We start from the raw sequence: 27762 nt of genomic DNA on the forward strand, positions 1-27762 counted from the left end.
AATTCTCTTTCTACACAGTAATGAAAACTGGAAACTGAAATTTCAAATTCCACTTACAAAGGCTCCAAAAATGTAAGATACTTAAACATTTGAGCCAACATGGATCTATATACTGAAAATGACAAGAAACTCACCAAAGAAATTTAAGAAGACCCAGATAAATGAAATGCTATATCAAGTTCACGGAACAGAAGACTCAGATTGACTTATGGTTTTAACAACACTTCAGGTATGATTTTTTTTTTTTTTTTGTAGATATAAATAAGCTGATCCCCTCACTGTTCACACAGATGCACAGCCTGGGAGAGAAATGAAGCAGAGAACATCTGCAGGATCAATAGAGGCGGCCCCAGGCATGTCTGTTGCACCTGGGAGCCTATAGGTCATCACATTCCATCTCCACGAGTACTGGGGAGCAAGTGATTTTTCCTGACTATGACTGCTGTTTCTCATGTTCACATATTCTTCTGTCCCAAATAATAACTGAGTATATCTTTTGTTTATTTTGCAGGGCTTTCTGCCCCACCATTTTCCTCTTTACTACCAGTCACCATCAGGGACAATCAATACCCACTGGCCCTCCTCTCCCTGCCAGTTCTGTAATCCCCACCCCTCAACACTGAAGTCACAGCAGCTCCCAGCCACCCAAGGACCTGCTCCTTCATCATCTGGCCTCCAGCCTTCTTCCTGCCTCCCCAGAACCTTCCAGGCCAGTATCAGGGGTGGCTGCCACCTCTGCCCTCACCTCACACACATACACATACACACACACACACACACACACACACACACACAGGTTCACTCTCAGGGTCATGGAGACAGTGGCATGCAGTGACCGCAGAAAAGGAATCAGCTTGGTTTCACAGAGTGTCATCCTGGTTCCCTGATCTGGGAGGATAACAGGGAAAAACACAGTGTGCCTGTTACAGGTGAGCAGTCATACTCAGGAAAAATCACTTGCTCCCCACTACCCATGGAGATGGGGAATGTGACAACCTATGGGCCCCCCGGTGCAGCGGACATGCCTGGGGGCGCCTCTACTGATCCTGCAGATGTTCTCTGCTTCGTTTCTCTCCCAGGCTGTGCACCTGTGTGAACAGTGAGGGGATCAGCTTATCTATATCTACAAAATAATAATAATAATAATAATAATGCCTGAAATGTTAAAACCATAAGTCTGGGAAAAGGCGACGATGTGGGATATACTTACAGTAAAACACATTACTTGCTTATCTGAAACTCACACGATGGGCATCCTGTATTTGATCTGGCAACCCTAGATCGTGGGGGGGGTCTCAGTGCACCTGGGTCTCAGCATCCTCCGACCACCCAAGCAGCAGGTATGAGGTGCAGGGGCCAGCCCAAAGAGACACCTTCGTGGGTCCTTCCTCACCATCAGCTGACACAGGTGGGCACTAAAGGTGGCGTCCCCACCAGGTGCAGAGTTCAAGGCTCCAAGGTCCCTTCACTCACACCCCTACCCCAAGTGAGACCTGCTGTTTAGCATCTTGCTCCAAAAACACGGCTCCAGATTCCAGATGTTGCTTTGTCCACCTCCCCCGCCCCCAGGGCTCCCAGTCAGATGCCCAGCCTGAGGCTGGCATCTGCCTTGTCAGGGTGCGTGACTCTGAACAAGTCTCTGCCTCTCCTGGAGCCACATGTTTAACCAAGGCTAATAGGACCCAGCTGGCCCTCCCAATGGGACTCTGGACAACGGAACCTCAGCACCTGCTGAAGCACTGGCGAAGGGCCTTTCGATGCCACTGTTCTCATCTTCACCGTTGATAAGTCACAGCAGCTTCTTCCTCCTCGTTCTGCCCCTGCACCTGCTCAGCAGTCCACCCATCTCTACCCAACATGCATCTAAACGCCTCTCTCTCCGTCCGACCCACAGCTTGTCCATGGGCTCCAAACACTTCCTCTTCTTCCTGGGCCTCCGAGGCAGCTCCTATCTCAACCCGCAGCCCAGCTCCAGCCTTGCCCTCCCCACAGCCCCAGGGCTGTTTGCTGCGACAGCTGATGTACTTCCTTCCCTCCTCCACACCCTTCAGACGGACAGGCTCCAAAGGGGAGCATGAAGGCGCCCCTCATGATGGTCTGGGCCAGCAGCCTTCCTCCCTGGATATGCAGCTCTCTCCTCCTTCCAGAAATAGGCTGTGTTCTTGGACACCTCTGGATCATTCCTGCCATCCTGCCTCCTCACGTGGAAGGGCAGATCATCCGTTTCCTACCCTCGGCCTCCCAGGCGCACAGATGCAGGCTTCCCCTGCTCCACAGGGCGTACTCAGGACATGATACCCACAACGTGGTACCCACAGGTCCATGGCTGGCTTCTCTCTCTGCCAGCCACTGACAGCCACTCTGCACACAGTAGGTATGCTGACATCATGTGTTAGACGGAAGTGAGCTTTCCAGCAAGCCATGGAAGGTAGGTGGGCAGCAATGACCAGAACTAACCCTGGGAGTAATTAATGACCTGTCAGTGCCAGGAAAGATGATGCGGCCTCTATGGAAGAGAGCTTGTCCTACTTTCAACAATGAGAGCCATGGACATCAGCGCTTCCCTTTCTGCCCAGCTCGTCAGAAACACAAGGACGCAGCTGACGCCCCCTCCCTGCACGGAAACTGGCTCTCACCGCTGGCACCCCCCCGCCCTCTGCGTTCCCCGGCCTGGTTTTCTGTTCACATTTTTGTTAATCTTCCTGACACAGGCCCTAGACCAAGGCCTCAGGGAGGCAGAAGAGACACAGAGGAAGCACACGTGGCAGGCCAGGGAGAGGGCGGGAGCCTCTGTAGAAAGTGCATGGACGTGACCATTCTGTAAGCAGTCAGACCTGGGCCTGGCCACACTTGCAAGCCAGACTGAAGGGCAGTGCTTGTGCCAGGCCGACTGCTGCCCCTGAGCCAACCTGACAAGACTGCAGGTGGCATCGAGGAGCCGTGGTGGGACCGGCCAGGCCCCTGCTCCGAGTCACCCAGGATACCAAAGGCCACCAGCACGGCTCAGTGACCTTCCCTGGTTGTTAATCGACGGGGAACATGGGTTCTGAAGCCACAGGAGAAGCAGGGGGATGGATGGCCAGGGCCCTTCCTGGCGGCAGCGGTCCTGTGAGGCCTGAAGGTCCCAGCGCACGCCGTCAGCTGGAGAAACCACTGCGCGGCACAGACGGACCTGTGCTCCGCCTCCCCAGCCTGTCTCAGTCCGCAGCTGGCGCACCCCGAATCCGGGAAGGATGGGCGTTGCCTTTTCTAAAACTCTGAGATGAGTGGGTCATAGCCCTGGGTGCCCAGCCATCCCCACTACTTCTTGGCAGCCTCAGCCTCCTCCCATCTCTCAGACTCAATGATTAAAATGATAACAGCAAACACTACGTCACTCTTCCCCAGAGATGCCTGGCGGCTTCCGTGCAGCCGCCCTGCACCCCTCTGTCCCGTGAACACCCGGCCTCATCCTGTGCTGGCCTCTGCCCAGATCGGGGTCCCTGCCCTGCACAGGGGGGCACACAGCACACACCCTGTGATGACAGCTGCGAGCTGGACCCTGACACACACACAGGGAGCTGGAGGGACCGGAAGAGGCAGAAGACACAGTGGGAAAGGGGCCAAAGGGATGAGCAAGAAGGGACACAGCTGCAGCTGAACCCCGTGTCTGATGTGTTGGGGTGTCCTGACGAGTAGATTCAGCCTAAGAACGACTTTTGTAACGGTTCCAAGTTACCTGAAGACAATCTGGGCAGCTGAAGCAAGGACAGGAGACTCAGTGCCATTAGGGAATCACTGTTAGATTTGTTAGGCAAGATGATGAGGTGATGGCCCTGAGCAGATGAGTGGCTATGAGTCAGATGAAAGGACAGCGAGGGGGCTTTCCCCATAAAACCATCGAGCCAGATAATAAAAAAGCTTAAAACCTATAAAACAAGATAACAAGCACAAGCGGGCACACGGGAGCCCCCACATAGTGTCCCCTACCTCTGTGTGTGTTCAAAATCGGTCGTCGTATTTTTTTAAAAGGAGAAATACTTCGTTTCTGCCATTTCAAGTCATCCACTGACTGGAATTAGCTGAATCTTCAAATCGACAGCTGTTTATTACTAAATATAGGGCAGTCCCCTGAAAAGTGATCTATTCCAAAATTACCTTTTTCTGTTTTTTAAGGTGAGTACTATTTAAAAAAGAATGATGATCATGTGGGAAAAAAATGCTGAATCAGAAGCTGGGAAAGTACTATCCAGCTACTTCCACGTGTCGTGTGGTTGGCTCAGGCCAACTAGCTGTGCTCCCGGCAAGGCTCCCAGTAAAGAGGACCTGGACCCCACAGAAATGCCTGGTCCTCCAGGCCTGGGTGCATGCACGGGGACTCCGGCAGCTGAGGCCACTGCTCCTGGCTGGCCTGATTCCTCTTCCCTCTGAGTTAAGAGAACTACTGAAGAAGTAGTTACCAAACACATTCGATGTCCCCCATGAAAAATTTACATTTAAAATTCAATCAACTTCACATACACAAGAAAGGAGAAAAAATGAAGACGGAGATGGACCCAGAAAGTGTAATTCTCCTCCACTGCTGGTGGAATGCAAAGCAGTACAGCAGCTTGGAAAACCGCTGTGAGCTTCTTAAATGGTAACCATGTGCCTACCATGCAAGCCAGCCAAGCACCCCAGTAGTTACTCAAGAGGAAAATGACCCATGTCCACACCAGGACCATAAATGAAAGCTCACAGCAGCTTTATCTGTAGCGGCCAAAACTTGGAAACAAGCCAGATGTCCATCAACATGAGAATGGACACACAGATCATTGAAGTAAATAAATGTAATGAATACTCCCGTCAACAAAGAGGAACAAATCACAAGACCACCACAACGTAAATGAAAATCAAAACCACTATACTGAGTCAAAGGATAAGAGAAAAAGGAACATGTGAGAAGTGGCACTTCTCTCGGTGCCACTTAGAGAACATACTAGAAAACGCAAATTGACCTACAGAAAGCAGAGCAGGAATGGGTCGTGGCAGAGGTGTGTGGCAAAGAGACACAAGGAAACTTTTGAAAGTGAGAGAAAACGCCTGCACCCTGACTATGTTGGTGGCTTCCGGGATGTAAACACGCATCAGAATCCATCAACCCAAATGCTTTAATTACATGCAGTCGATTGCACATAAACATAACTCAACCAGTAATTACAAAATTCGGCACATTTTCTCAATCACAAAGAGGAGGAAAGAATCAATTCCGAAAAAAGACTCTTGTCTTCAACATACTGAGAAGAACAGCGTGAGTGAGATAATTCATAACTGAGGCCCAGCAGCCTCACTGGCTTCGGCACGGGGCACTCCCCACTGAGCTCAGGGTCTGAGGTCAGGATGGAGTTCTAGGATATAAAACACAGCTCTTCCTCCGGGAGCAGTTTCCCTACACTTTTCATCCATCAGGACCAACCTTAGGCCCAACTTTGTCCAATTTACGGTTTGCTATTTTTCTGTAGCTGACCTCACTAGTCCAGGATATATGCATACTTTTATATTTCCTGCCGACCTAACATTGTCCTTGCACATGATCTGTGCTCAATTTCTATAGAATTAAGTTTCGCCTGTATCACTTATTCAATTAAAGCTATCAGAATGGTTTCTTTAAAAAAAAACTCCCCAAGTAAATGAGACCAGAGAAGCATCTGGTGAGCGGCCACCCTCGCGGGCTGCACCGACACAGGCCTGTTCTGTCACTGCAGCACAGCTGGGGGCTCCCACCCAGCAGACATGACATCCTGGGGGCAAGGCGCCTGCACATCCCGGGGGTCCTGAGGTCACACTCCTCTGCAGCTGCCACGGGCCACTTGCTTCCTCCAGGGCCACTGAGATGATGTGGCCAAGGACTGCCACCCAGAGAATCTGCAGTTCAAACTGGTGTCCTCGACTTTCTTGTTGATGCTGAAAAGTATCTAGTCCCGACAGCCTCCCAGATGTCTGCACTTCTCCACTTCTTTGTATCCTCCTTTTTGATCATTAGAAACAGAAATCTCCCCATTGAATATACCTCTGGGTATCTATTTACGTGAGCTAATCTTGGTGTGATATTTACAGCTCCCCGCGCTTGGCTACTGCTACTGTGTCTGGAAGGAGTGTTATATTTAAGAACTGCTTGGGCACAACCATTTTCTGAGAAGGCCTTTCATAAAAATAAACCTGCCTGATCTTCGCCCCACCCTATAAGCAGGACTAACTGCTCCTTCTCTCCTGGGTGTTCCTGCTGCAGTGTGTCCGCTGTCCCTGTCACCACGTGTCACCATGACTTGTCTGCAGATCAGGCCTTCCTTCTCCATGGTGGCATCTGCCAGGGCAGGGACAAAGTGTCCATGCCCAAGAGGCCAGACCGTGGGTGAATTTTAATGGATCCTTACTCTTAGAAAATCATAGTTGATTAAATGAATACATTTTTAAAGGGTCCTATGTCAGTAAAAATGAACCATTTCATTTTTTAAACACCTATTATAGGGAGGGAAATAAAACCCAAACTTAAGACAGAGGAGGAGAATGGGGAGAAAAACACCATCCTCAATAGTAAAGATGCAAATCTGAATCTAAGGAATCGTTTCAATGAGTGCAGACACTTGCATCTTTCCAGACATGGAAAAGAACTAAATCATTAACTTCAGATCTTGGACTTTTGTGATTATAAGTAATCTTTTGATATCTGACTACATGTTTTTTCCCAGCAGAAGATCCTATGTATTCTGGCTCCTCTTTGGAGCAGTTCCTCAGAGCTGCCTGAGAGGCTGTCTCCTGGCCTGTGTTCCTCCGTAAGATCCCCGAATAAAACTTGACTCACAATTTTTAGGTTGTACATTTCTCTTCAGTCAATGAGAGTTAGTCCTAAGATGCTGGAAGATGTTTGATTAAAAAGACTTTTGATGAAAAAATTAAAAATGAAGCTTGAGTTTGCTTTCGGCTTTGTACTAAAGAATCATTTTACGCAAGTTAAATATTTTATGTCTTTTTTGATCAACAATTTATTTTTCAGACAAGTAATTCTGCAGGAAAACAACTAGATGAATCACCCCACAAATATTTCAGAGCCTTCTTGTTTCATACCAGATGCTTGCAAAGGCTTCACAGCCATTTCCATGTTGCGATGTTGCCCGTGACTCAACAGCTAGAGGCTGAGTATAGCAGGATTGCTTGCCTGCAATCTGGCTTTTTCCAAGGCAGTTTGGTTAAACCGTGTGCATTATATTGAAACATACACAGAAAGGCCTCTGAAGAGGAAATCTTCTAACAGAGAACAATTGGGCCCTACCTATACAGTTCTTTCAGACTAAACACACCTTTACCTCCTTGAGAGCTTGAAACAATGTGTTTCTTTCCATGATTCACTTAACAACCAGATGGGAGGATGCACCGTGGGACGGATGAATGGATGGATAATCTTTATGAAGGACTGGACACTTCAGCTACCTGGGAGCTCCTTCAAAGCCTACACATTCAGCCAGAAGCCTGGTTGCCTGGGAAAGACCAAGTTGCCAGTTAAGAAATTCCTATATTCCGAAGAACTTTGGCAAACCCCTAGCCTCAACTCTGAGGTGAGACAGGAAAGAGGTAAATCAGTGAGGATTATATAATTTCAGATTTTGCCTGTCTTCTCCTGTCTCTGTTCATAATGTCATGAGTTCCCAACTGGCTGCAGGAAGAATAACCCCCCAACCGCCATGGGCCCCCGTTCCAGGGGGACTGGCCATCAGCGTCCCTGGAGGCTCTCAGAGCCAGCTGGTGGGTTCCAAGGAGGACGAGCATGCGGGCCTGGGCCCGGCAGATGGTGGGGTGAGGTGGTGGGGTGGGACAGCAGGAGGCAGCAGCCCTGTCCTAAGAATGCCAGAACACAGCCACAGTTGAAATTGTCTGGGCAGGGGGCTCTCCACTGCTTTGTGGCCAGAGGTCTGGGGTCCATAACCCTGAGCTGCTGGGTTAATGTCTGTGGGAGTCAGTGTCCCCATTTCTGAAATGGTGACAGTATGGCACCCAGGGACAGATCGACTGAGGGGGATACATGACACAGAGCACAGAAAGCCTGGAGGCACCCCATACCAGATCCATACAGCAGAGCCGCTGGTCTGCGGCCAGGTCTGGCGAGGCCACTTGTGTAACGTCTCAGCGACATCAGACTGCAAGGAGAGCTTCTGGACGCCATCTCAGCTGCACCCTCATCTCACTGCAGGCAGCTCCAGGGACCACACTCTGAACATAACGGCCTCGGGCCTGCTGCAAACACAGGCCGTCTACCTCTGGCCCCAACCTGGCTCACTGGCCTTGCTTCTTTCTTCACCATCACAAGTGTTAAGGTTTGCCTGCCAGTCTCAGAACTGTGGCTGCTGAGCACAGACGCCTGCATCCTGGCAGGGTCCCAACAGTGGGTCCCGATGCTGAGTGAGACAGAGCAGCCTGAGCCCAGTGGGGCTGGGCCTGCATCCTGCACCCTGTTACCACCGCCTGTGTGATGCAGGATGCCGCAGGGCGACTGCCTCATGGAGGAAGCAGGTGCTTGCCTTCTCCTGGGAGGCCTGGAAACAAAAGGAAAGCCAGCAGCACAGCCCATGGAGGTCCAGCTCCAGCCCACCCCGGCCAAGGCTCCCTGCCTCCGGTAGCATCTGCATCTTCTCAGGGGCCTGACTGAGCCTCTACCACTCACACCTCCTGGAAAACCTGCCCGTCTATTCTCCTTACACCTAGAACTTTCTTCAGGGCCCCCAGCAACCTTCCCACAAATACATGAAGCGTGCACTGCAGCACACCTGTGATCCTGGGTTCAGAGGTGGGTTAGCCTCATCACCTTGCTGAATCCAAGTTAACCACATCACCCAGCTGATCCTGAGTTCACCGTGTCACTCAACTGACCCTAGATAAAGCACGCCACCAGCTGGCCACCCTCCCTAACCTCTTTGTGGCCCACTTTCCTCAGTAAAACTGGGAGACAGAATAGCCCCCTGTCCAGGCTGTTGCAAGGATGAAATGGGGTTACATACAGCAGCCCTGCAAACATTGCCTGGTAAGATCCCCACTGTCCGCATCCTCCCAGAGCTGTCGTCACTCTCCCCTTGAGCCCCCACCCCACGCCCCGATGGGAGCATCTAGAGAACAGAGGCTGAGTCACCCTCCACCCACGTGCTTAGGGGACCATTGTGGGCGGCCCACTGCTAAGAAGGGGCCAGACCCGGCCTCACCTCCAGCATGATAAACGAGGAGGGGGGTCTCACAATAAAGCAAGGATGCCATGGCTTCCAGCTGGCACCTTGGATGAGACTTTTTACTCTGACAGTCGATTGCTAACACCAAACGAGAAGACCGTTTCTTTTATCCTGAAGAGCTCCAGTCCTGGCGATAACCGTGCTTTCAAAGGCAGGAGCCTAGCTGTGCTCCTTTTCACTCCCTGCTCATGAACTGCTACCACTGTCTCTACTACTATTTTAAAAGGAGATCTGACACAGGACCGGGAGTGCGGCTGTCACCGCGGGCACAGACAGCTGCGGGCACCGTGGTGACTCACTCTCTGGCATGTGCCAGGTCACTGGCTCAGTGATCGCAATGCGGTCCCAAGACTATGACAACAGTACAGCACCCAGAGGGCTGCACGCTTCGAAATGAGCTGCTGTTTCCACTGCTGGGATAAAACCCTGGACTTCACAAACGAGAGCCTTTCTCAAGCCCTGTCACAGACTGAATACAATGGTCCATAATTTCAGGGTTAGGCTCTACATTCACTTTCAGGGAGCAGAGATGTAAAAACGTCTGTCCTTTTAAAGAATCTGGGGACAGGACACACGGCTGAACGTGGGCTGAAAAGCCCATTATCCGAATCCAATAATGAGGCCACGGTGCACATCTGCTTTTGTGTACACGGCGAGAGCTGGGTGGGTGGTGAGAGGTGGTGGGGGCATCCTGCCCCTTGGGATAGAAAAGCAGCAGATACAGAGGCAGGTTCACACTCCTGATCACTATTTCTTTCCTACAGCAAAAAAACAGTCAAGAGGGAGCTTGTCAAAGCAACAAGTACTGTTGAACACCTATTATCTCAAGCTAATTAGCTTGGGGTGAGGGCTGACTAATCTCTCAGATGTTTCCTATGAAAAACATAGACAGATACATCAAAATTTAGATTGTCTACGGATCTGATTCTACCAGGGAATGTGTGAACCCTTTGGGTCCTTCTGTTTGGGTCAGCAAATAGTCTTCCTTTCCCGATACTTTTCACAGTGGATCTATAGATTTATTCAGTATTTAGGGCTTCCCTGGTAGCCCAGATGGTAAAGAATCTGCCTGCAGTGCAGGAGACCCAGGTTCCATTTCTGGGTCGGGAAGATCCCCTGGAGGAAGAAATGGCAACCCACTCCAGTATTCTTGCCGGGAGAATCCCATGGACAGAGGAGTCTGGCTGGCTACAGTCCATGGGATCGCAAAGAGTTGGACACGACTGAGCGACTAACAGTTTCACACTTTCACTTTCATTCAGTATTTTATCTAATTGCCAAACACACATTTTCAGGAAATCACCTTGTGCTGTTATTTCTCAGCAAAGATTCTACATAGTAGCTGATCAAACACACATGAAACATCATGGACTGGACTCCACGGTGAACCTAGATTATTTACTTTATAGTCTCTTTAACGAGTAAAGGACATCATGCAATACTGTTGGACACAGCCCAGGTTTGGAGCAAAGCCCTCTTCCAAAATCCCCACTGGTCCAAGTCAGGAGACTGCGATCCAAGCACAGGCCGCTACGCCATCTCCATCGCAGTCAAGAGGGGACCAAGGATGGAGGGGTGCCGGGGTCTAAGTGGCACCCAAGAGGTGCATCTGGAGACCAAGTGGTCCCGCCCGCCACTCCTTACACCCATACCCTCAGCACAGCAGGGACTGGAGAGCAGCAAAAACGACTTGCTCCTCTCACAAAGTCCCCAGCCCTCCACCGCTGGGACCTCCTACGGAGCAAGGGGCAGTCACCACCGCAGGCTGATAAAAGAGAAGGGACACAAGTGAAACCTGGGAGAAAGTGATATGTCACTTCTGCACATAGAAAATAAATGAAAATCTGTTTCAATAGCAATGCCTACTCGGCACTATAAAAACACTCCCTACCTGATGTACCTACACCACATGCTGGAGAAGGTGTGGAGAGAAAGGGACCCTCCTGCACTGGTGGTGGGAATGCAAACTGGTGCAGAACAGCTCTATGAAGAAGAGCATGGAGGTTCTTCAGAAAACTAAAATAGAGCTACCATATGACCCTGCAAGCTCCCTCCTGGGCACTTATCCAGCAAAACGAATTTGAAAACATACATGCACCCCTATGTTCACAGCAGCACTGTTTACAACAGAAAAGACACAGGAGCAACCTAAACTCAAGTGTCCACCCACAGAGGGATGGGTGAAGAAGACGTGGGACGTGTATACAATGGAGTATTGTGTGTGCACACTCGGTTGTGTCCGATGCTTTGCAACCCCATGGACTGCAGCCCACCAGGCTCCTCTGTCCATGGGATTTCCCAGGCAAGCATGCTGGAGTGGGTTGCCACTTCCTTCTCCAGGGGATCTTCCCAACTGAGGGACTGAACCCATATCTTCTACACTGTGGGCAGATTCTTCACTGCTGAGCTACTGGGGAAGCCTGCAATGGAATATTACTCAGCCATAGAAAGAATGAAGCCATGCCATCTGCAGAAACAAATGGCCCGAGAGACTGTCACACTAAGTCAGTCAGTCAGAGAAAGACAAATATGGTACGATATCACTTACATGTGGAATCTAATAAAAAGATAAAAAGGAATTCCTTGGAAAACAGAAACAGACCAACAGACATAGAAGAAAACGTGGTTATCAAAGGGGGCGGGGTTTAAGGGGTTAATTAGGAGTTGAGACTGATGTATACACACTGCTACGTATGAAGCAGATAATCAACAGAGACCTACTATAAAGCACAGGGACACCCTACTCCATATTTCATAATAACCTATAAGGAAAAATAATCTGAAAAAGAAAAAATATATATGCATATGTAACTGAATCATCATGCTGTACTCTTGAAATTAACCCAACATGGTAAATCAATTATACTTCAATTAAAAAATAAACCCTCTCTCCCGAAGTAAAAAGTTAAGAGTGAAGCGTGCACTCCTCCAGCACACGAGTGTATTATTAAAACCTCCCTGGTTTAAAAAGAAGCCATCCATTACATCCCATTAACCTCGCCAGCTAAAGTCTAAACACTGACATAAGAATACGAATCATTTTAAACTCCAAGTGAGAAGTCGCATCAAGAAAACATTCCAAATGCATGATTTCCCCTGGAGTTGCCATTCAGATGCCTCATCTAAAAACCAATGTTTTCCACAGACCAAGAGCAGACAGAAAAGGCATTTCCTTCCAACTTCACACATGTCACTTACCACTTATAACTGACAAATGGAGAGTATGCCACACAGGTTAAGTAAAGCTTCATGAAGCGGGATAAGTTATTTTTGTGAGCGTGACTAAAAACCAGCTTAGAAAGAAAAAGAAAACAGACTGATGGGCACAGACCCTGGGGAGCTCAGAGTGCCTGTGCAGAGGGACCTTCAGGACACTCAGGTGCCCCGAGGGGGTGCTCCATCAACCCCATCGTGTGAGGATGGCGGTCCCGTCTACCTGCAAGGCCCCTTGGCATCCGCTGAAGGACAGGCCAGCATCAGCACTGCCCCAGGCAGGCTCAGCTCTGAGGGTCACCTCAGAGCTCCTGGGCCGTCTTGACTGGGCCGTCTTGACTCCCAGTCACCTCAGAGCTCCTGGACTGTCTTGACTCCCAGCTCCTTCCTGCTCAGAGGCCAGAGATAGGGGACATTAACCCAGGAAGATCCCAGTCTGATGCCCACCCACCTGCAGGGGCACAGGGAAGACCGCCTGGCTCACAGCAAAACCCACAGCTCAGCCTGTAGTCCAGCCAAGGTCGCCCACCAGAAAGCCCGACCCCAGCCCTGTGAGCCCGGGCCTGCATACCTTCCACCCTGAGGGCGGCCTGCCTGTTGGGCAGAGCAGAGCACTGGGGTCTCCTTAAATGCACGCACACAAGACACAGTGAGCTGAGTCAGCACCCCAGGCCAAGGGGGGCTGTGACATGCTATGAACTCCTAAGCCAGGGTCTAGCAGAGCACCTTCCAGGGGGAGAAGCTGCATTCGAGGCATCATGTTAATTCACAAATACCTGGTCTGTGCTCAACAAGAGCTCCACTCCCACCCCTTACCTCTCACTCCCACCCCACTTACCTCTGCCCAAACAACACCCCGCCCAGGCAACTCAGGGCTGCACGTCCGGAGACGTACCAACACGGTTACTGCCAGGTGGGCACCACCACAGACCCCTGCACAAGCAGGAAGCCACGTGGTGCTGACACGTGGGCCGTTTCTTCAGGAAAACGCCCTTGAGAGACACAGGCGGCTCAGAAACAGCCTGGGACACCACCTGAGGAGGCCAGACGGTGGCTGGGCTCTGGAAGCTCTACCTCTGTGTGCCAAGTGACCGAGGGGTGAGGAGGACACAGGCCTGGAGACTTTGGTCATGTGACAATCCCACCCCCGGGCTGTGGACAGAATCACTGTCACCAGCTTTGGAGGATCGGTGGGGGCCGCCCTCCCGGGCCAGGGCTAGGAACGCCTGTCCTGTCAGCTGGAAAACCTCACTGTCACAGATGACTAAGGCGCTGAAATGAGGAAGGGTCCCGTGCAAAGCATTTCTGCCACCTCCTCTGAGAAAAATGTCCAGCCCCAAAGGCAGGATTCCAAAACTGTGAAACACGATGGTCTGTCAAAAGAAGAACTGATGAGTAACAAGGAGACACTTTACACGGAAATCTTTTTCAGTTTAAACGAACTGCATTTCCAAACTAGTTGTCATTACTTTTCCGAAGGTGATAAAATCCTTCACCTAACCTCATTTAGGACATACTCTTCATCTGTGGATCCCAGCATGTTAACCAAGCAAAGAGATCTGAGGATGGGGAGTGATGAGTGGGGCATTAGAGACACTCAGCTTCAGGATCCCCAGGAACCCTTTTTTAAAACTCTTTGGCTTTTATTGAAATATAGCTAATTTACTGCTGCTGCTACTGCTGCTAAGTCGCTTCAGTTGTGTCTGACTCTGTGCGACCCCATAGATGGCAGCCCACCAGGCTCCCCTGTCCCTGGGATTCTCCAGGCAAGAATACTGGAGTGGGTTGCCATTTCCTTCTCCAATGTTAATTTCCGCTACACAGCAAAGTGTATATATTAACATACATATAAATACACACGTTTATACACATATCTTTTTCATATTCTTTTCCCTTATGGTTTATCACGGGTATTGAGTATAGTTTCCTGTGCTACACAGTAAGATCTTGTTGTTTATACATCCTCTATCTAAGAGTTGGCACTTACTAATCCCAAACTCCCAACCCCTCCCTCCCCCAGCACCTCCCCGCTGGCAACGGCCACGTTTTAAATCCAGGGGGGTGATCTGGTGTGGCTGACAGCTCTGCAGTTCACTCTTCCTCTGTGTGATGCTGCCCAGACACCGTAAGCCCCTGGGATGTCTTAGTAAGAAGTGGTTTAGACGGAGCGTCAGAGGGAGACAGTTCTCAGTTCTACTCCAAGCCAGTTCCACATGATAATTACAGGCGGCAAGACAGACGGGCGTCCAAATGGGCAGATGGATAGGGAGTCTTGGCAGGGAGCTGCTCTCAGTGGCAAATGTCTACATTCTGGCTACACCGAATCAGTCTCTTTCCAACCTAATGGTTTGTTTATTGAACATTAGTGGATTCTGCTCTTAATTAATAGGGCTCTACTCAACGCAACTGTATTTAAGTCTCAAGAGTTAGCCTCAGGAACACAAGCCTCCTCTTCTGCTGTATCACTCCCACCCTAGCTATTTTTAAATTCAACTCCCTAACCATCAGGTTTGTGAAAACTGCCAGGATCTGATTTGGGAGTCTGCTGCTTTGCCCAGGGCTAGAAGTGAGCTTAAACGTCATGTCCCATGTGCTCACACATACATGCACACTCACAGCCCATTTTCCCCAGTCTCCTAACCTCAGTTTACTACCTAAGCATTTAAGGCTTCAAGCCATTTCCACATTTCTGAAGGGTCAATACATCTGGTCCACTCCATGAACCCAAGGCTGCGTGGAGCACAGATGCTGAGACAAAAGCCTGGCAAGGATCCCTCACCCTTTCTGCTGCTCTTCTCACCAATCCGGCCAACCCCCCACCCAGGCAGGAGCCCAGATTCTCCTGCTGCGGCCACACCACGGGCCGGGTTTGGAAATCTTCCTCCCTCCCACCTCTCCAGGCTGGTGCCCATTCTTAACAAACCAAAGCGGACAGGACGTGCATGGCAGGAACAGAGACATCATAAAAAGTAAACTGCTGGCCCCCTGATCTGTTCCAGACAAAGGTGAGGCAGGGTCAGAGCCAGGCGCGTGCATGGGTTTCTCCTGGAGGTCTGGGGGAGGCGTCACTGCTGCCCAGCACTGCCCGTGGCCCAGGGCGGGCTGTCACAGGCCCAGAGCTGCGCCACGGAGGAGCCCTGCGCCACTGCTGCGAGTGAGCTCAGAGCAAACTGAGGATGCGTTTCCAGCAGAGGCCACGGGGCTTCCAGGGTCCCTGGTCTAAAGAAATCAGGGCCCCTGGAATCCCAGAGGAGGAGGGGCAGGGCCACCTGGCCTGTCTGATTACTTTCACCGCAGCTCCTTCCAGTCCCCACGGAGGGTCAGATGTGCTCAAGCAAGGACCCCAGGCAGCTCCCTGGTCCTGTCCCCTCGTCTTCCATGACTGGAAAGGAGAGGGTGATAAAGACAAGGCCGGTGGGGAGGATGCAGAAACGGGAGCCCTCAGGCACTGCTGGCTGTAATGGTGAAGAGAGTCGCTGCTGTGGAAAGCGGGGTGGTGACCCCGAGAGAGTTCAACATAGAATCCAGTTATCCCACCCCAGGGCAAACTCAGAAAAGCAGTCAGAGCAGGGACCTCCAGAGAAGCATCACTCACAGCAGCCAACAGCGGAGGCAAAAGTGTCCCTGGACAGATGAGTGAACAAACCAAAGGCGGTGAACACATATCCAGCCTTAAAAAAGGAAGGAAATTGCACTCCTGCTATGACCAGGACATTCTGCTAAGCGACATAAGCCAGTTACAGAAAGACGAACACTTCAAGATTCTACCTTTCTGAAGTCCCTGAAGTCAAATTCACCCAGACAGAAGTAGGATGGTAGGCGCTAGGAGCTGGGGGCAGAGGGGTGGGGACTGACTGGATACAGAGTTTCAGCTTGGGAAGAAAACAGTTCTGGAAATGAATGGTGACTGCTGCACAAGAATGGGACTGTACTTAATGCTACTGAGCTGTAGAGACGGCATGTCATATAAATTTTACAATGATTAAAAAAAGACTGGGTCATAGACATGAGCAAAGGGATGTGCAACTTGAGGATCAGACCCTCAAAATAAAGGGCAGGTCCCCCGCCTCCTCCCACAGTCGGCAGGGCCGGAGCAGACGGGGGCCACACACGGGCCACGGCAGAGCCACCAGATGTAAAGAAGCGGGTGCCCTTGGACTTAGCACCTCGTCTTAGCCTGTTCAGGCTGCTTTTCCAAAACACCACAGACTAGGTGGCTTATACGCAACAGGCATGTACTGCTCGCAGTTCTGGAGGCCTTAAGGCCAAGGCTGGGTGCTGGTGTGGTCTGGAGACCTCTTCCAGGTCGCAGATTTCTTTCTCCCCCTATCTCCATGAGTTAGAAGGGTCAAAGGGAGCTCTCGGGGTGTCCTTCATAAGGGCACTGATCCCAATAGGGAGGGCCCGGGCCCACCCTCATGTCCTAACACCTCCAGGAGCCCACCTCCTAATACTGTCAGCTTGAAGGTTAGGATTTGAACATGTTAAGTTGGGAGAGACACAGACATTCAGATCACAGCACACCTCAACACCTGCTTGCAGAACTGGATTTTCACAGGAGAGAGAGAGAGAAGATGACTTCATCTCTCAGCTGCCATCACTTTGCATCGTCTAATACAGTCACTTTAGTTTCTCAAAATCAGACATCCAATACCTCCGAAGTCTGCAAAGAACAGGACGGCACAGCCCACAAGCCCAGTCAGAGCAGGGTGGCTATACAGGTTAGCGATGACTGATCTTTCTGATGTCCTGCAGTCTGGCAAAAATAAGATGAAGCAGAAAGTTTTTAAAAAGTCAGTCTTTAAAAAGAAGGACCTAGAATTTCTGGGAACACTTCTGTTCCTATGGTTTCAGAGATCACGTGAATCTTGAGTCCATCCAACATCCTCCAGGGGGATGCAGCCTCACTTTCTGCATTCCAGCTGTGCGTCCTGCACCTGTGCTCCAAACTCACTGCAGACAGCGACCGCAGCCATGAGATTAACACACGTGATCCTTAGAGGAAAAGCTGTGACAAACCTAGACAGCATGTTAAAAAGCAAAGACATCACTTTGCTGATAAAGGTCCATTTAGTCAAAGCTATGGATTTCTCTGATAGCTCAGGTGGTAAAGAATCCACCTACAATGTGGGAGACCCTGGTTTGATTCCTGCATCGGGGAGATCCCCTGGAGAAGGAATAGGCTATCCACTCCAGTGTTCTTGGGCTTCCCTTGTGGCTCAGCTGGTAAAGAATCCACTTGCAATGTGGGAGACCTGGGTTTGATACCTGGGTTGCAAAGATCCTCTGGAGAAGGGAAAGGCTACCCACACCAGTATCCTGGCCTGGAGAATTTCATGGACGAGTCCATGGGGTCGCAAAGAGTCGGACGTGATTGAGTGACTTTCACTTTCACTTTCATGGTTTTTCCAGTAGTCACATACAGATGTAAGAGTTGGAACATAAAGAACGCTGAGTGCTGAAGAACTGATGCTTTTGAATTATGGTGCTGGAGAAGACTCTTGAGAGTCCCTTGGACTGCATGGAGGTCAAGCCAGTCAATTCTAAAGGAAATCAACTCTGAATATTCATTGGAAGGACTGAGGCTGAAGCTGAAGCTCCAATACTTTGGCCAGTTGATGTGAAGAGTCAACTCACTGGAAAAAAACCCTGATGCTGGGGAAGATGAAAGGCAAAAGGAGAAGAGGGAGGTAGAGGATGAGTTAGTTGGATGGCATCACCAACTCAGTGGACATGAATTTGAGCAAACTCTGGGAGATAACGAAGGACAAGGAAGCCTAGTGTGCTGTAGTCCATGGGGTCACAAAGAGTCAGACACAACTTAGTTACTGAACAAAAGCAGCAACAAAAATCCTGTGCCATAAAGTTATGACACAATTTATCACAAGGTAGCACCCTTGCCTCCCAGGAGCTCAGAAGTCTGCAGATCAGAGATACGTAATGGGAAACCCTAACCTCACACAAGGGTTTCCAGCAGGGGAATCAGCACAACCACGAGAGGTGAAGGTCAGGGCTCATTATCTGAGATGAGATGAGGGATCTCAATGGCTGTCAATGGAGCCCCCAGCTACACCTAGGGGAGGAAGCAGGAGCTACCTGAGAAAGAAGAAATGTCGCAGGCCCTGGGGAGAGAGGAAGCCTGAGAGAGCAGGGTGCCCTGCGGTTCAGGAAGGACAAGGGGACAGTGCGAAAGGAGATGCTGGACCTGCATGCCCACGAGGGCGCCACTGACCGTACCTGGCTGCTGACAGTTAAATGAATGAAAACGGAAGAAAGTCAAAGATTCAGTCTCACGTTTCAGTGGCTGCAGACAGGACACAGACACAGAGCATCTTCATCCTCACGGCGTTCCGCTGAGCCGGGAAAGAGGCAGGAGCCACTCCAGGACGGGACTGTGGGCTCAACTCAGAGGCCACTTTAATGCTGCACATCTGACACCTGGACCCAAGTTTCCCGATTCCTGAGCCTGTATTCTTTCCACTAAGCCTGCCTGTCTGCCTTTGATGAAGAAAGTCAAATTGGATTAATGGCCAAGCACAGGGAATTCTGGATTAGGGAAAGATCCCTGCCTGGCCCAGCAAGGGTTCAAGCACATCCATGTGTCCACGTGTGTCCACAGAGGAAAACAGCCTGCTGTCCCCTATCTGAAGGAGGGGAGAGGGTCTGGAAGTCAATATCCCTTGTCTGGGATCCTGGGTAATGTGGTGAGAAAGAAGAAGAAAGAGTGATGAAGCAGGATTCCTGGTTATCTGGCTCACCTTTGGGAGTCCTTGTCAGTTTTGGGGGAAAAGGATAAGGACTTCAATGATCTTTTGAAAGTGATCAGTGTCTCTTAAAAAGAGACCTCCGCTTGGTTTGGTGGAGGTGGGGACTGGAGCTGCAAAAGTCCCCAAAAGCATCTGTGGTCTGGGAACACGGTTCATCAAATGGAGTGCAGTAAAATATGTCTTAGTTGTTGCTTGACAAGCTTTTTCTTTTTTAAAATAGAAATGTTTTTGGCTGTGAAATTTATTCTAATTGACCTTAACCTGTAGAAGACATGGTCCTGGCAAGCAACAGCTTAGCAGCTAATTAGGAGACCAAGAGAAGTGAGCATAAACCCTACAGGCTGCAATGCATCTGCCCAGCTAGGGAAGGGAGCATCCTTGTCCCTGAAGAGGGGGACTGTCCCTGAGACAGGCAGGAGGAAACACAGCAGCTTCTGGAGACCCAAGAGAGTGCACAGCAAAATCTAGTTCAGAATAAACACCATCAGGTCCTTAAGTGTCCAAGGACAGAGGAACAGATAAAGAAGACGTGGCACATATACACAATGGAATGCTGGCTCAGTGGTAAAGAATCTGCCTGTCAATGCAGGAGACATGGGTTCAATCCCTGGGTCAGGAAGATTCCCCTGGAGTAGGAAATGGCAACCCACTCCAGTACTGTTGCCTGGGAAATTCCATGAACAGAGGAGCCTGGGGGGCTACAGTCCATGGCATTGCAAAGAGTCAGACACAACTGAGTGACTGAATATGCACACACACAAAAAGGAACAAAATTGGGTCATTTGTAGAGACATGGATGAACCTAGAGACTTACCAGAGTGAAGTAAATCATAAAGAGAAAGATAAACATCAGATATTAACACACAGATGTGGAATCTATAAAAATGGTACAGAGGAGCCCACTTGCTGGGCAGGAATAGAGAGACAGAGTTGAGAATGGATTTGTGGACACAGAAGAGGAAGCAGGGCATGGGCTGAAAGGGGAGATTGGGACTGACATGTATATATCACCATGTGTAAAACAGACAGCTAGCAGGAACCTGCTCTATAGCACAAGGAGCTCAGCTCAGTGCTCTCTGAGGACCTAGAGGGGTGGGATGGAGGGGGAGGGAAGGAAGTCTAAGAGGGAGGGAATATATGTATACATATGACAAACCTAGACAGGGTATTAAAAAGCAAAGACATCACTTTGCTGATAAAGGTCTATATAATCAAAGCTATGGTTTTTCCAGTAGTCATGTACAGTTGTGAAAGTTGGACCATAAGAAAGGCTGAGTGCTGAAGAATTGATGCCTTTGAATTGTGGTGCTGGAGACGACTCTTGAGAACCCCTTGGACCCCAAGGAGATCAAGCCAGTCAATCCTCAAGGAAATAAGCACTTAATATTCCTTTGTAGGACTGCTGCTGAAGCTCCAATACTTTGGCTACCTGATGTGAAGAGCCAAATCACTGCAAAAGACGCTCATGCTGGGAAAGACCGAAGGCAATAGAAGAGAGCGGCAGAGGATGAGATGGTTAGATAGCATCACCGACTCAATGGATATGAATCTGAGCAAATTCCAGGAGACAGTGAAGGACAGGGAAACCTGGAATGCTGTAGTCCACGGGGTCACAAAGAGTCAGACACGACTTAGCGACTGAACAACAGCAATAGCTGATTCACTTCATTTTACAGCATAAACTAACAATATTGCAAAACAATTATATCTCAATTTTAAAAAAAAGAACCAACATCATCAGGTCTTGAAAACAATTACCATCATTAGCTTTGTATAAAAGCAAATGAAACCATATAAAGTACAAGCAAGAAAAACCCTGAATACTACGTCTGGGAGAGAGGAGTAAAAAATAAAGAATTGTGGAAACATGAAGGAAAAGTGGTAAAGTTGATGACACTGTCATCAATTCAGGTGCTGAAAGCCAGCAAGTGGTCCTGGAAGATGAAGACTCCAGTGACAAGGTGAAAGTGAGAAAACAAAGGTATAAGGTGGAGGGGGTGGAATTCGCTTAAATGAAAATTATAAAATCGTAAAAAGGTATAGTATCAATATGTCAATAATACAAATCAATATTAACTAGTGTAACTGGAGAAAAAATTACAAAGATGAAGATATATGAAAACCTTCAGTGAATCATGAAATACCAAATCTATGTTCTGTTACAGTATAAAGTAACTGAAAAAAAATTTACAACTATTAATATATCCTGTGGTCTTTCTGAAAGACAGAACTAAAGAATGATAAGGCAAAGTGTTAAAAATTAATAAAGGATAGATGAGAATTCTTAAAAAAAAAAAAGAAACACAACTTCATGATTATCAAACCAGAAACCTTTTCCTCCTATGGCATACTAATAAAAATATGCTTTTAATGTGATATAGTAGATAAACTGTGAAAATTTTAGAAAAATATCTAGAAACTAGTTTAGTTTTCACACTATAGTTCTTCTTAAAATATACAAAATTAAAAAGCTTTTGAGTTTCATCCTCAAAATAAAATAAAATAAAATAAAATTATCCAACACATACAATCCACAGACTCCACAATTAAATTCTATTTATTCTCTAATAAAGGGGTACTGGAAATACACCACATCACAATCAAGTGTTCCTATGTTTTAAATTTGCACAATTTCAATCTAAACACTACTTTGGTGTCAAACATCTCTGCTCACTTTTAAAACTTATGACCAATTACAAATTTAAACTTAATAGCAAAGCACAAAAGGCCTAGAAACATAAATTACTCATCGGTGTGCAGACAACTCACAATCACTGCTTTCCTAATAATTATGGAAGCACTTTTAGGTGTTCCCAAATTATCACTTCACGTCCCAGGTCCCAAATTAAAGAGGCCACCAGACCCAGACCTGCATGCCCATGGGGGTGTCACTCGCCTGGACCTACCTAATAATAATCTGATCCGCTGGCACCAGGAAAAGTCAGCCAGGGAGGGAAAGAGGTGGAGCCACAGGCTGCTGTGCCTGGTACAAACATCTTCACACCAAATTTAATCACATATTAGCTTCAGCTCCATCACACAATCACTGAGAAATATTACAATGCTCTAAGCTTACCTGCTATTGTAACAGGGGAATTCAACTCCTCTAATGTATTAAAAAATATTAAGAAAAACTATTATTACAAAAGAATACAATTCTGAGATCTCCTCTCCACTTTATATCAAACAAGAACGAGTTTTGATGTCCTTAAATGAACTACTGACTTAAAGAAGGGCTCAGAAGTAACATCTTAAAAAAACAGCTCAAATTGAATGGGAAAATTTTAATGTAGCAAATAATCAGTCAGACTGTCATTTTTAAGGATATAAACACACTTTCTAACAGGTTAGCCAAAAGCCTAGAAACCTTAAAAAAATAAATAAATAAAGGCCCAGAAACCTAAACATGTTTTTACAGAGCACACCTGCTAATATTTCACTATCTTTGCATGCTCGTAAGAGATAAGGTAGAGAAAGCCAAGGTGGCCACCCAAGTTCACGGTCAGGAGTAGCAGGCCTCCCATACTTAGCGGTATGTTCAGTGTCAACAGGACTCAAGAAGCTCAAGTTACCCACTTCGATTAATATCTTTAAAATTATTTCATGTTCTAATGACTTGATTAAATAATGACAAATTTATGCAGAGAAGGGAATACCAGCTATGTCTCCGGGGAGCACACATTCTGGTGAAACTGACTCACAAACTTTCACTGATATTTACACAAGCACGCTCCTGAATGAAGCCAATGGGCAAAAGCACCAGCTGTTTAGACATTTCATGTCACTGGAGACTATTTTATCCTACAGAAATACGCATTTCCACCACAGGGGAAAAAAATTAACTACTACCCTGCCAAACTCACCAACATGCTGCCTCTTGTTCCTATGAGCTCCAGTGGGAAATTCAATCCTGTGTCCATAACCAACTACTGGGATGTGGGTGTACGCAAGCATGCCCAGTTGCTCAGTCACGTCTGAGTCTTTGTGACTCCATGGGTTGTAGCCCACCAGTCTCCCCTATTTATGAGATTTTTCAAATAAGAATACTGGAGTGGGTTCAACTACTGGGGTAGATCTCACAAACACTCAAACAGATAACTAAAAGTAAGCCAAAAAACTTTGCCTTAAATGGACTTGGAGATATTTTAAAACCTTACTCAAAGGTAATTCACCTTTACTTGCATTCTAGAATATTCCATAAATTAGTATACCTCAACTAAGGTCTGAAATTCTTGAAAAGTCACACGGTCTGATTGGTTAGTTTTTGCCTATGTCCTCTTTCCTAAAATAATACTTTTCCCCAACAGTTTTAAATTAAGTTAGCCCTAAGATATGGTTTTAATGAAATTACTAGTAAAAACCTAAATTCCAATCCAAATAAAATGTATACTTGTGCTCTCAACAAAAATAACTAATAATTATGTATTAATAAATTAGGCAGACATACAGTCAGTGAATTTACAGTCACTAATGTCTCTGGCCCTTCAGTAATTCTCAAGGACTGTCATACACGTTATTTTATAAGGTGACATGTCCTTAATTCATTGTCCCCCATCCAGCCCATTTCTACATAACACAAGGCAAAGCGCCAGTCTCAGTGAACGACAACAAATTCATCACATCAGTCATCTGCCATGGTGTGGAAAAGTAATAGCTTAATGAAAGTGGGATTAGATAACCAATCATGGCAGTATCAGAGGAAAAACATTCCCTGGAGCATGGAGCACGTGGCAGGCATCGCCTTATTCTTAGGCAACAGGTCAGAGGAGACGGTAATTTTGGTGAAGAACCAACAGAAGCTGACCGCCACCAATAATGTACCAAAGCCAGAAATTTCACATCTGTATCTTTCCTTTCTGATAGGCAACCAATACACCCATATTATATAAAACATTCAAAGAAACAAACAAACAAACAAACAAAAAACCCAAGACCATTTCTGCCCTCTGATTTTAAGCATGCTGCATTTGGTTGGCGTCTGTTCACTAAAACGTACTAAAACAAAAGATACAATAATTGTATACGATAGGAGGCTCTGCATGCGAGTGTGACGAAACAGTCAAATGCATCAAGAATAACAATCTCAGGTTTGTTACCATATCCACAGCAAAAGCCCCTAGTCTCTGCCGGGGGGGCTTGGACGTGAAGGCCAGAAATCCGCAAAGCACCACCAACCAGACTCGGCCGGGGTTGGGGGGTGGTGACTGACTTTCTGCTCACACAATACCACCCTGGAAACAGTGTCCCAAGTTTAGAATCCCCATTTCTTCTACAATCAGATTCTTTTAAAGGATTTTACAAGTACTTTTTGGATACAATTTTGCTGACCTCTTAAATGTTTGTTGACCTCTTAAATGTTTGCTGACCTCTCCAAATATAAGATAGTTTTGCCAAAAGGATTCCGGTCTCCGTAAACAGACTCATTAAATAACCTCTCCAATGGAGACAGATTAGTAGCAATTCCGTTTCACATTTCTCGATGTCATTTTGAGATGCCCACTACCATGAAAAAGGACTTTCCACATTTCTTTTCTTTGGGGGAGATTTGTTTGTTCAAAGGGAATTACATAACCGCCCCTAAGCGCACAGCAAAAAAACAAACCAAAAAACAAAAAACAACAAAGTTCCTTTTAACATTCCTCAGCTTCAGGATTATTTGATTTGCTAACCTGGCTCACTTTTTCCTGGCATTAAAGGCAGAGTTAAAAAAGAAAGAAAAAGGCAGTTTTTGAAAACCTTTTGCGCACTTGGGCAGCACCGCAGCCTATGAGTTCGCGCGGGCAGGATGAGTCAACGGGACACACTGCAATGAAAAGAGATTAGTTGTCCCCAAAGCCGCCTCACTGGAGACCAGTTGCTAGAGTGGAACGTGGGCCCCTTTGGTAAGCAGGTGCAGGGCCCACCCCAGGCACTCATTCCATTCTCAGGACTCATCACACATTCGCTCCAGGCCCTTGAGACAGCTCACAGGTCCTGGGTGTGCCCCGCGGAGACGCACTGCCCCGGCAAGCCGAGCGCGCGACCCCTTGAGCGCTGAGCGCAGGCCACCGGGCCCGGCGGGGGTCCTGCCCGGCTCAAACTCCAGCTCTGGATGTGGTTAAAGAGCAGGGTTATTTTTCTTGTATTACGGAAGTTACTCTTTCAGCGAATAGAATACGAACCTGACCTGTAATCCGCACACACGAGTTGTGGGATGTAAAACAGACCCCGCGAAGGTTTGGGCAAGAGGATCGGCCGCGCAGGCAGGGATGGGAGCCCCCACTTTAGTGATATGCTGGGGTCCCCGGGGCGGGCCCGGTTCACTTGCCAGTGCCCTGTACCGAGGAGCCCCGAAAAGTCAGCTAGGGAGGGGAGCAGCAGAAAACCTCCAGGGCAATGCCCTGTACACAGCCTTCCCGAGACCGCGGCACCTAGGCGCCTCTGGGTGCTCGGACCCTGTTCCCCTTCCTTTTAGGGGGAGGAGGAGCGGACGGTGGGGCGGGATGACAGACTGGAACACAGTCACCCAAGGGGCAAGTCAGCGACAGGGCTGGGGGCCCGGCCGGGTCTCCACCGCCTTCCTCCCCTCCCGCAGGGGGAGCCCTCGCGGGTGGCAGGGAAAGTTCGTGGGGCTCCGCCCGCGGGGACCCCCAAAAGGGAGCGCACAATCCCAAAAGGAGCGCCCACACAAACGCACACACGCGAAAAGCGCCGGGGCCGCGGGCTGACACTGTTACCCCGGGCAACGACCTGGGCGCACAAAGTACACAACTCCCTTCCCCCGCCGGGCGCGGGCTCGCGGCCCCGAAAGGGGCGCCCCGTCCCGAGTGCACGCCGCGCGGGCGCCGGCGTCCGCGGCGAGGGGAGCCCGGGGCGGCTTACCCGGTCGGGGGCTTGGCCGCCGAGGCTCGCAACACGTCCATGGAGTCTGCGGGCGAGGCGGGGCGCGGGCGGCGCTCGGGCCCCGCGAGTCAGGCGCTCGCAGTCGCCGCCGCGGCCCTCATTCACTTTTTCCGCGCTGACCCATCGTCCTCCGTCGCGGGCCGGCGGAGGACAGCCGCCCGGCCGGAACGGCAGAAGGGGCTGGAACAGACCCAGGCAGGCGGGGGCGCGGGCCCGCGGGGAGGGGCCGACGCGGGGCGGGGGTGCCGGGAGCAAGGTGCGCCGCGCCCCCGGGAGCACCGCCCCCGCTGCCGCGCGCCTCCGGAGCGGCCGGCTCTGCCAGCGGCGCGCCTCCGGGGCGGGGGCCGGGCGCCAGCGGGGCCCGAGAAGATACCCGCTTCGCCGCCGCCTGCTTCCCCGGGCCTCTGCTCCCGGGAGGGAGGGCACTAGTCTCCTGGCGCGTGGGGGTCCCGGGAGCGCGCCGCGCGGGGGCGGGGAGGAGCTGCGGAGGGGGCAGCACCTGGCAGCCTTTCGGGCAGGACGAGGTGGGCGGACCGACGGGAGGACGTCGGAGCGTTAAGAGTGAGCGGTGTCAGCCTCGCCGCCCTGGAACCCAGAACCTCCTTCCGGGCAGCGGCACTGGTGCGGTGGGTCTCTACGTGCCTTCCTGACCTGCCGCACCTGGGAACCTGTGAGAAAGGCAAATTCGGGCTCCACCGGGTCAGGTATTGGAAGTTGTGGGCCCTGGAGCCGGCCCAGCCTTGCTCCTGGGAGCTCGGGTTGTTAGACAGGTGCTGCGGTCGCGCTGCCGGTGATGGATTCGAGGGGCCGCGGGCAGAAACGCCAGCACAGGCAGCCCACGTGGGGCCCAGAGCAGGCCAGCCAGAGACCCCAGATCTTCCGAGCTTCACCCCACACTCCTTCTAACCCAAAGCCACAAAAGGGATCTGGGCTAGTGCGAAAGTCTGATTTACAAAAATGACTCTTCCGTGGGGTTCCAAGGACTAGAATAAAATATGAGTAAGTGAGCCTGCTGTGCTGGGTGTTAAAGGAGGCGTTCCTTTGAGTCTAAAACTGGGATGAGGAATCCAGAGGCCTGCCTGAGCCTTCCTCCCGCTGCCCTCCAGCTTTCCCCTTAAGGAAGGGGAGAGACCGGTCTAGATACAGAATGGGAAATCCTTGCTGGGACTTGAAAGGCCTTAGGTCCTCAGGCCTGGGCGCCCACCCAGAGCGCACAGCCTCAGAGCCCACCATGCTGCAGCTCTGCCTTCCCATTCTGTCCATCTCAGGCATCTGCCTGGGATGCTCTGCGGTGTCATTTCCAGTTCCACCCTGTGGTCCCTGCTCAGATGCCACCTCCCCAGGCAAGCCCTCCAGGAGCACTGTGTGCGAAATACAGACTTAGTATTGCTCTGCATGCCCTGAGTTATTTTTATTCTAAGAATTTATCTATTTGTAGATAGCATACCTTTTTAATATATATTTTTAAATATAGATTTGTTGCTTGCTTATTTTAAATATTTGTATTTACAAATAGCTGTTTATGTTTTCATTATAGATAAAATTTTGCTTCTATATATGAATGTGTCTGTGAACTTTGTTTATATAAACAATTACAGGTGTAAACATTATAAATCAATGGAATATAAATATATAGCCATATTTGGCACATTTTGTTCTTTTCTGGCCAT

The 27762-nt window shown here is 49.3% G+C and overlaps 1 protein-coding gene across 3 annotated transcripts in view; it reads right to left on the reverse strand.

The window, feature by feature from the left end:
* COBL (cordon-bleu WH2 repeat protein) overlaps positions 1 to 26362 on the reverse strand; it is a 299076-nt gene extending 272714 nt beyond the window's left edge. The window contains exon 1 of one of the 3 annotated variants that reach the window (XM_027540263.1): positions 26072 to 26362. In XM_027540263.1, coding sequence (XP_027396064.1) covers positions 26072 to 26112 — 41 coding nt within the window. In that variant the 5' untranslated portion in view covers positions 26113 to 26362. Of the gene's footprint in view, positions 1 to 13281; positions 13569 to 26071 lie in introns of those variants that run through there. The other 2 variants (XM_027540264.1, XM_027540262.1) reach the window with 2 other exon arrangements.
* Positions 26363 to 27762: the final 1400 nt, after the last annotated feature.

This window comes from Bos indicus x Bos taurus, chromosome 4 (genome assembly GCF_003369695.1).
Source record: "Bos indicus x Bos taurus breed Angus x Brahman F1 hybrid chromosome 4, Bos_hybrid_MaternalHap_v2.0, whole genome shotgun sequence".
Lineage (NCBI taxonomy): Eukaryota > Metazoa > Chordata > Mammalia > Artiodactyla > Bovidae > Bos > Bos indicus x Bos taurus.